The 9,781-nt window shown below is 49.2% G+C and overlaps 1 protein-coding gene across 2 annotated transcripts; it reads right to left on the bottom strand.

Annotated features, from left to right (window-relative positions):
• Nucleotides 1-242: 242 nt before the first annotated feature.
• Nucleotides 243-4,220, bottom strand: LOC123117617 (B3 domain-containing protein Os06g0194400). 2 transcript variants are annotated; one of them, XR_006457440.1, is made up of 5 exons: nucleotides 3,970-4,220; nucleotides 3,591-3,863; nucleotides 3,271-3,483; nucleotides 2,528-2,627; nucleotides 243-556 (listed from the first exon to the last, which is right to left on the bottom strand). XR_006457440.1 is itself a non-coding variant. In XM_044538336.1 (5 exons), exons 1-4 carry the CDS (start codon nucleotides 4,120-4,122, stop codon nucleotides 2,570-2,572), a joined length of 711 nt encoding a protein of 236 aa, XP_044394271.1. In that variant the 5' UTR covers nucleotides 4,123-4,217; the 3' UTR covers nucleotides 243-556; nucleotides 2,528-2,569. The 2 variants fall into 2 exon arrangements, 1 of the variants encoding a protein (XP_044394271.1); XM_044538336.1 differs by having other exon boundaries at nucleotides 2,528-2,641; nucleotides 3,970-4,217.
• Nucleotides 4,221-9,781: the final 5,561 nt, after the last annotated feature.

Here is a 9,781-nt window from a genome sequence, read left to right on the forward strand (position 1 = left end):
AGACAGCCGAAGTTGGGTATCCTCCCGAGGCCGGCGGAGAGCCAGCCGGAGCTTGGGCATCCTCCCGGGACCGACGGAGAGCCGGGATAAAAAAATCCAGCCGAAGCTCCATATATGTGTCATGGAAGATCTTCTCTTTGGTACGTTATAATCCACAATCCAGTCATCATCGTATGTATACAGTCAGTCTAACCGCCGGGCCGGGATAAAATTCTTATCCCTGCGCCCATTTAGCCACCAAATGAAACAACTTTGTGTTTGAATTCGAATCACCATCTTGCAACCATCGAACCCAATCATTTTAGTAGCCGAAAACAAACAGGAACAGCCACGAAAAAGTAATGCACTCGAGACCATCGTCAGGCTAGAATCATTCAGTAGTTCAAGCCATACAAGGTCTGCACCACGCGCTGTTACCTCCTACTCCCATCTGGTCCAGGTTAAAAATCCCGCTACACCGAGACTGAGAGCGCGACGACTCTACATTCATGCAACCAGCACAAAACTGCATTAGCCGAGTCTCCAGCATCATCGAAGAAATTGCTTCTCTAACAAACTGCAAAAGTAACAAACATATTTGACATGTCAGCATTTTTACGGATAGATCAGAATTGTATACAAGAGCATTTTATTTAGTATGCTATAAGTACAAAACTGCTGATTGATGAGCCTAAGGGGGCTGATGTTTATATTGATGTTTATATTGGTTATGGAGGGCCTGCACCATATGTTCAAGTACGCTGATTCGCATGGGATGTTCACTCCGCTGGCCAGAAGGGCCTAAAGCACCGCCTGTCATTCTTCGCCGCCGACGTCAAGCCAAACATAGTGGACGTGGCACTCTACTCGGCCATCCTACAGGACTTCGGTGAGGTCTCGGGCCTCAAGATAAACCCCCCAAAATGCACTGCCACACCTATTCGGTGCTCTGTGGAGCAGGCTGATCAACTGAAGTTAGGGCTCGGTTGCCCATTGGGATCGTTCCCCTGCCAGTACCTCGGCCTGCCGCTAACAATCAGAAAACCAACGGCGATGCAATTCCAGATGGCCAGAAGGTTGCCAACGCGGAGCGGTGGAGGGCAGCATACATGGACAAATCTGGAAGACTCATGCTTGTGCAATCTGTTCTTTGCGCAATGTCGATTCATATGATGATGGCACTAGATGTGCCACCTGAGGTCTTGACGAGCATGAACAAGATATATCGGGGCTTCTTTGGGGCAGGGAGCTCGGACACCCACGGAGGGAAGTGTGACGTGGCTTGGCGCACCGTCTGCATGCCGAAGTGGACTGGAGGACTAGGCCTGCCGGATCTTAAGTGGATGAATGCCGCCTTGAGGGCTCGATGGCTGTGGGTGCAGAGGGTAGACCAGGAGAGACCGTGGGCGGAGTTCGAGATCAATGTCTCAGCTGAATTGCTTGCTGTTTACCGCACGGCCGTATTCGTCGAGTGGGCAATGGTGCAGGCTCGTTCTTCTAGGAAGACCGTTGGCTACAGGGAAGACGCATTCAGGAGATTGCTCCTCGGCTCTACAATCGTGTCCCTCCCAGGATCCGGAAAAGCAGGACAACTGGGGACGCTCTGGCTGGGGCTTGGCCTTTGGATGCCAGACCGCGGCTGAGATCTGCCTACGCGAGTCGATACTTTGGACGTGAAGAAGACCTGGCTGCCACAGTAGTGTGGGACTCCAGAGCGCCGTTGAGATGCATGCTGTTTGCCTGGCTTGCGTATAAGAACAGATGTTGGACCTTGGATCGCCTCGCGCGCCGTGGTCTTCCGTATCAGGAGGCCTGCCCGCTTTGTTGCCAGTTGCCGGAGACGATCAGCCAACTATTGGTATCCTGTGTTTTCGCACGATCAGTCTAGCATCAGGTGCTTCTTGCTTGGGGACAGACAACTTGCTACCTTGGAGTGCTTCGATGCAACCACAGGCAACCGTACGGAAAGATTTTCACACAATTATCTTGCTCGTCTATTGGCAGATATGGAAACACCGCAATGCTATTGTGTTCGATGGGGCAACTACTTCAACTGTTGCCATTCTACAAAGGATTCACGAAGAGGGTAGGACTTGGCAGTTAGCGTGGATATTTGGGTCGGACATGTCTTCTTTCTTTCATAGGTTGCATATAGGTGGAACTTGAGTGAGTAGTTGAGTGTAACTCTGGTTAGTAGCCATCTTGTAGACATGTGGATGGGTTTCTCACCCTTTTCTTTTATGAATATATGATACGCATGCTTGTGCATATTCTAGAAAAAATTAGCTAGCATAAGTAACAAAATAAGGTTGCGATGCTCGAAATCTCAAACCAATAGGGAAATGGGAGAAAACGGCCAGTGCGTTCCGTGAAAAGATCTAACTCCAGTGCTGGAAGTGCAGTCATGTTTGTTCATAACTCATAAGCAAGTGGGGTTTTTTATCAGCAAACCGAGCTTAGCCAATTATGAAATCGGTGCATCGGCAAAGATTAAAGAAATATTGAGTTCAAGTATTCAACCTAGGCAACAATGGTAAGAACAATGTACCTGCACCCCGGTCGAACATTGTGTGGGAAGCACACATCTTCATTACTGTTCATCCTCAGAGTCATCGGAAGTTTCATTGCTTTCATAGTCTGGGTTTGCTCTGAAAATGTAGACCTGCATCATTTACATAACCAATGAGGTTGTACAATATGCACTTAGCAGTGAGATAAAACGGCATCCTCATGATTGGGCCTTCAAAGAATCCCTTCCATTATCTAAAAAGATATAACTGGACAATCAAAGGCCTATGAATGAAATAATTCCTAGAGGCCCTTCTAGAGCAATAACAACGTTTCCTGCAAACTGTGTGTAGAATTAATTGGCAGTCCAAACCAAACAGGCCGAATTTCTCGTCTATGAATAAGCAGACACAGCTCACCAGTCTCAATTATGGATATCGCATATAACCCACTTTATAATTTAAACATAAGACATACAGAAAACATTGAAGTTCGATACTACGCAATGACCCTAGTACTAGTCTAGTCATTATGTAGACATAACAGATTTTTCTCATGTATATAAACTTAAAGACCATTGTTTGGACAGACGAACGCATGAACGAGTACGAGGCCACCAAGCAACTTTCAGGAATGTCTAAGAATCACAAGGCCGCATTTGGAACACAAGGAATTCCACATGAAAACAAGTTATATATGCACTCAACACTAAATGTGGTGGAGTTCCTAAAAGTAAAAGTAGAGCGTTTTCACCCATGGAATGGAGGGCATGCTGAATCTCACCTTGAACTTTGCGCTTTCTATCAGCTGGAAAACCAAGCAATCGCCGTTTTCAAGGTCATGGTGGACGGCAAACTCTCTCCACCCCTTGCTGAGGTAGCAGATGCCCTGTTTGCTGGCATTGCACAGCATGTGGAACTCGACACCCGCCTCATCCACCAAGACGACCGCCTCATCGTGCGCCGGGAGGTGCTCGATGAAGTGCTTCGGGATCATCTGCCACAAGGAATATAATAACCCCCCCAAAAACAATCAACAATCATCCGATCCAAGAACCACATTGCCTCACATCCGGTGGAAGTTTTCTTGCTCCAATACCATACCATCAGTTTTGCCCTGCTGGCGCAGACGTGGGTCAAGGTCTTGACGAAGGCGGGCCGGCGAATGCGGTGGATCCGGCGCCGGAGCTCCTCGGCCCTGGCGACGGCGGCGGCCCTCTCCTCGTCGGTCGGTCCTTTCCAAATACGGGCGTCGTATGCGGCGTACACCCCCTGCTCGTCGCGGTGCTGCGCGCCCTCGAGGTAGTCGGGCTGCTCCGGGAGGCCGGCGACGCGGCCGGACCGCCGGAGATCGCCGGGCTCCGGGGCCTTCCGCTTCTGCGACACCGAGGCGGCGGACGAGTCATATATACGGGTACGGGAGAAAAGGAGACGGAAGACCGACCGGAGGCAAGGAAGGAAGAAGGGAGAGGATCTGTCGGACCGGCTTGGGCTTGGGGTTGGGGTTGGGGTTGGGCCTGGCGGCGGCCTCGCGGACGGCGGCGGAGAGGTGGTGCAGGCGCAGCTCGTCGAGCTTCCGGCGGTTCTCCTCCATCTGCCGCCGGCGCTGCTCCTCGTACGAGTTCGCTTCCGCCATTGCCTTCTCGATTCTGCTTCCTCTTCCGCTTCTTGGGTGTTTTGCAGCCGCCGTGTGTGTGTGTTTGGGAGGTGAAGTGGGCTGGGCAGGGAATGGGGAAAAGTAACGTGGCCCTTCTTCGAGCACCTCGCTTCCGCCTCAAACCCCAGCACACACGCTCGAATATTTTATTTTTTTATGACAAATGGAATGTACTCGCTTCGTTTCTAAATATTTGTCTTTTTAGAGATTTCAAATGAACTACCATGTACAGGTGTATATAGACATATTTTAGAGTTTAGATTCACTCATTCTGCTCCGTAAATAGTCACGTGTTGAAATATCTAAAAAAGACAAATATTTAGGAACGAAGGGAGTATTTAATATCGCAGAGATATCAATTACACCCAGCTTTCTGCAACAACACAATGTCGTAAAGACATTTATGGATGCACACAACAAAAAGACAAAAAAAAGAAGAAGAAAAAGAAGAAGAAAGGAATATCCGCTACAGTTATCAATTCCTTGTAGTTGCAACACGAACCACCACCTAGACAACACCCGAAGTCCAAATTCTTCAAAAACGACACCTCCAAGAAGGAAGTAGTGCACAAGCACCGCTCGATCATAGATTTTAGGTTTTCACCCTGGAGAAGATCCGCGCTCTCAGAACAATGTCTTCAACAAGGTCACTGCCAGGCACAACCAATTTAGGCCAGAGATTAGGTTTTCACCCTGAAAGTTAAGACTCTATACTCCACCTCTGTTGCCACTCCCACTTGTCGATGCTACTGCTACAAGTCATGAATCACCAAGCAAAGTCCTCATCGCCACGAAGACTCGATCTGCCATTACAAGGCCTCAGACCTCAGCCACCATGACATTTGTTAAGGCATCTCTCTCTATGTAGTTTTGGTAATTGATGACAACGCGTTTGCGGACTAATCGTGTGCTTTGAGCATTTCAGAGATTCATCCTTTGGCACGAGACGATCCCTTCCTCTCGGAGTTCTAATCAAAGACGATGTAGCTCTTTCGTTTCTGTTTTGGTGGACATGTTTCGCAGGAGTCACCGTACTATCAAGAGGGGGTCCGCTTTGGTAAGGCTAGGGTGGAATCAACACGTACACATCCTCTTCGCACCCTCTGAGCCTTCCCGCTTCGATGGAGCTTTCTTTTCCTTCCTATGAGCATGTTTTGGTCCCAGCGGTAGTACCGCGGTGCCCAGCGGTAGTACCGCTCAAGAGCCATAGGCGGCAGTACCGCTGTCAGGACCCCGATTCTAAGTCACACCGATCTAGCATGTAACACATCATATCACTTTGCGGCCTCACGCATGGTATTCCCACGGGTGCCACCTTACCTGGCCCGGGACCGTTTGCGCCTTTTGGCTCACGTATATGATAGTGCCGCTAGCATCCATATGACAAAGAACCCGGGCTGACATGGCTAGTCGTGAACCCAAAGTGGCACTAACTTACAGGGACAGGCATACATGACCCAACAACGAACGTGTCGGTCATCAGCGAGTGAATCCAGGCTGTAGCACTGGGCTAGCAGGACTCCGGTGAACCGGGCTGTAGCGGGCTAAAAGGACTCCGGAATTCATCGCGTGACATTTCCCCGAGGGGACAGACACAGGAACGAAGAAGGACACATGCCGGCCAGCCTAAGTGTTCCGGAGCAGTAGCAGGCTACCATGGCTCAGTGGAAACACAAGGAGACATTTCCCGGTAAGAGAGGCTACTAAGGATAAACAACTAGATAGTCAGATCCCACACATACCAAGCATTTCAATAACATACACACAATATGCTCGATATGTGCAAACACAACATGGCATCACAACATGACTCTACAACTCAAGTATTTATTCAATAGGCTCCGAGGAGCGAGATATTACAATCATGGGTCTCATGACCCAACATTTAGAGCAAACAAGTCAAGCACAAGCGGAAGCTTAACATGTCTGAGTACAGACATCTACAAAAGAAAAAGGCTGAGAAGCCTGACTGTCTATTAGATCCTGCCGAGGGCACAAGATCGTAGCTGAGGTAACAAGCTAAACGTTGAAGTCCACGTGGAACTACTAGCGAGACTGAAGTCTCTCTGCAAAAACATAAATTAAGCAACATGAGTACAAATGTACCCAACAAGACTTACATCAGAACTAACTACATATGCATCATTATCAACAAAGGGGAAGGTGGGGTTTAACTGCAGCAAGCCAGCTTTGACTCGGCGGCTAACCTGAACTACGACTGCAAGTAACTCTTTTGAGGTGGCGCACACGAGTCCACATATTCACCATATCAATACACCACTATGGATCCGCTCCCGTCTCCCTACGAGAACGCCATCCATAGCACTCACGCTTATCTTGCGTATTTTAGAGTATCCACTTTCACTTGTCTATGAACTGTACAGGCAACCCAGAAGTCCTTTACCGCGGACACGGCTATTCGAATAGATCATATTAACCCTGCAGGGGTGTACTTCTTCACACATGCTCTCACCACTTACCGCCGTTTACACGACATGTACTCGGCAACCTTCAAGCGGAAGCCCAGCGAGGGTGTCGGCCACGACCTGACTAACCACACAAGTCTCTCGTCCAGGTTTATCGCCTATTCGGGTTCCATCCGCAAGGAGATCCGGCCGGGTGTCGCTCACGGCCCCAAACGATATGTGCAGGGTTCCCAAGTCCACCATCCGGGTGCCACTTGGTACACCGGGCCACTGTGCCTAGTCTGTCCCAAGCCCACCTGTACCGGGTGCCACTTGGTAGACTACTAACACTACCTACAAACACCAGAAACTAGTTGCAACTCCTGGACAGAGATCAAGTTGATTAATAAGCTGAGAGAGCTTGGAGCGCCCGGAGCCCAATGTGTGGTAGTAACTGTTCATGGATCACAAACACAGAACTCAGTTCCTGAGGACGGCTGCAATGAGACAACCCACCATGTACTCCTACATGGCCTCTCACCGCTACCTTTACCAAATCGTGTTCACACACTTAGCTCTCAACAGTAGGACATGTTCACACACCTCCGATTCATCCCCGATGAATCAGACCTGACTCAACTCTAAGCAATAGCAGGCATGACAAACAAGCATGAATGAGTAGGCACATCAGGGCTCAAAACAACTCCTACTCATGCTAGTGGGTTTCATCTATTTACTGTGGCAATGACAGGTCATGCAGAGGATAAAGGGGTTCAGCTACCGCAACAAGTAACAGATAAATCGTTGTTGTCCTAATGCAGTAAAAGAGAGCAAGAGCAAGAGAGTGGGATTTTATCGGAATGAACAAGGGGATTTTGCTTGCCTGGCACTTCTGAAGATAATATAGCTCTTCATCGGTGTCATCGATCTCATCGTCGGAATCACGTCTATCGAGAGGGGACAAACACCGACAAACAAAGAAGAAACACAATCAATGCAATGCACAATATGATGCATGATCATGACATGGCAATATGCTGTTGATTGGGCTAATGTAACTAGCAACAAGTTAAATGGAGTGGGTTTGAACCCTAGGTTCATATTCAAACTCCATATGTGATTTCTTAAATGCCATTTAGTTGAATTGTCCTAAAAAGTAGTCATAAGTTGTTCTAACATGCATGAAAATGGTACAGATGGATAGATTGGATTTTTCTGATCATTTTTCATATATAAATTATTTAATTTGGAGTTACGGTTGAATTTCTATGAATTTTAGAAGTTTTGGTTATTTTCTAGAATTTCCTGTAAAAGAATAAATCCAGAAAATGAGTTATTGCGTCAGCATTGCGTCATGCTGACCTCAGCAGGTCAACTGACCCGGTCCAGGTCAAACCTGACCAGTGGGTCCCGTCTGTCAGCAGTTAGTTAAACTAATTAAATCTAATTAGCGTTAAACTAACACTAACCTAGTTTAGTTAGTGGCCTCGGGCCCACACGTCAGTGACTTAGTGGGTTAACTAAAAGTTAATTAGCACTAAGCTAAAATTAGCAGGGCTCTGGTCCCACCTGTCATTGACCCAGGGGAGGTCAACCCCCTGGTCAAACGAGTCAATCCCGCCGGCGTTGAGTCGCCGGCGAGGTCGAGGCGGCGGAGGCCTTCGGGTTTCTTGCTCCGGCGACCAAACGGACGGAGGAGGGGCTCTACGGATAGCTGGAAGAGCGCCGCGTCTTCCTGTGTGAGCAGAAGAGGCTGAGACGGCCCGAGCTCACCGGAACGGAGCTCGCGGCGGTGGCCGGAGTTCGGGTGTGGACGGGGTCGACGCTACGGGACACTAGGGATTAAACTGGCAGGTGCTACGTGCTCCTGGGGGTTCACCGAGCACGGTAACGCGCTCAGGCGCAGGCTGCAGTGGCCCTGGCCACGGCGGCAAGGAACCACGGCGGCGGTGGTTCTCGGTCTCGATGAACGCGATGGCTAGAGGACGGGAAAGATGCGGGAAACAGAGGGGAAATGAAGCGGAGCTCACTGGGAGGTCGACGACAGGCTCAGCTGGCTCGGGGACGACCGGAAGGCGACGAATCCGTTGATGGAGTCCGGCAGCCGTGCTCGGGGAAGACGACTCGTGGCGGCGATGTAGGGCTCCCGCGGTCGAATGGGTTGGTGTAGATGACGCAGAAGGCTATGGCGGTTCTTCTGGACCCATCGAGGAGGCACGGGATGGACGGTGGCCGCAGCTATGGCGGCAGCGAGCTCGCGGCGTCTCGGCCATGGTGGAGAGGGCGAGAGGGAGGCGAGGGGGAGAGAGGACCAGAGAGTGAGGGGGGTCGAGGGGGTTCTGCGGGGTGGCGTGGCGTCGTCCAGGGCAAGGGGGAGCAGCTGCGTGGCTAGCAGGAGGTGGCCGCGGCTCGCCTGTGCGCGCGCCACACGCAACGCCAGTAGGCGCGAGGAAGACGATGCGCGGTGGGGTGGGCTGGGCCTAGCTACAGTGCTGGGCCAGCTGGGCTGCCAGGTGAGCGCCAGGTAAGTTCTCTCTCTCTCTCTCTGGTTTCTCTATTTTATTTTCTGTTTTCTATTTTCTATCTTTGTTTCTGGATTTAGTAAAAATACTAAACCTTATCTAAAAATCCTGAAATAAATTGTGGGAAATGTTGAAATGTTTTTCAACAGCCCTCAACCATTATCAGAATTATTTGGGCAAATAAAATATTTATAACATTTAAATGCCCAAATTCAAATACTTTATGATTTAATTCAAAAAATCCAAAGTGGCCTAGAAAAATGTGCACCATTTTTGGCAGGGGTTCTAGACCAATTCAAAAATGATGAACTTTTCCAAAGGCATTTTGGGTTCATTGAAAATGATTTTTTTATTTGAACCTAGTTGATTTGATCTGGTGCTAGGGTTTGAGCAATCCTCATTTCAGGTTTAAAAGAAATTTAAACATGATGCAGCAACAAGCTAGACCAAGTGCATAGCAAGGCTAGGGACGTGACAACTCACCCCCACTAAACAAGAATCTCGACCCGAGATTCAAGGCGTGAGGTAAGAAGACAGAGGGGATACGAAGCTAGCACAATCTTCACGATCCAGGTTGCACTTCAAACGAACGTTGATTCAATCACCATCTTTGTCTTGTCGTATTGCTCTGAGAACTCCAACTAACAAGACAAGAAGAGGAAAGGAAAACTCTAGAAGGATCGATCTTCTCGAAGATCGATCAACTCAAGA

Source organism: Triticum aestivum, chromosome 5B (genome assembly GCF_018294505.1).
Source record: "Triticum aestivum cultivar Chinese Spring chromosome 5B, IWGSC CS RefSeq v2.1, whole genome shotgun sequence".
NCBI classification, from domain to species: Eukaryota; Viridiplantae; Streptophyta; class Magnoliopsida; order Poales; family Poaceae; genus Triticum; species Triticum aestivum.

What these genes read in the sequence shown, in the direction of transcription:
- LOC123117617 (XM_044538336.1), bottom strand. Translation starts at nt 4,122, where the DNA reads ATGGCGGAAGCGAACTCGTACGAGGAGCAGCGCCGGCGGCAGATGGAG. An exon ending in CCAACCCCAAGCCCAAGCCG is followed by an intron (nt 3,864 to 3,969) that starts GTCCGACAGATC and finishes TCGGTGTCGCAG; the next exon opens with AAGCGGAAGGCCCCGGAGCC. An exon ending in CCAGCAGGGCAAAACTGATG is followed by an intron (nt 3,484 to 3,590) that starts GTATGGTATTGG and finishes TCCTTGTGGCAG; the next exon opens with ATGATCCCGAAGCACTTCAT.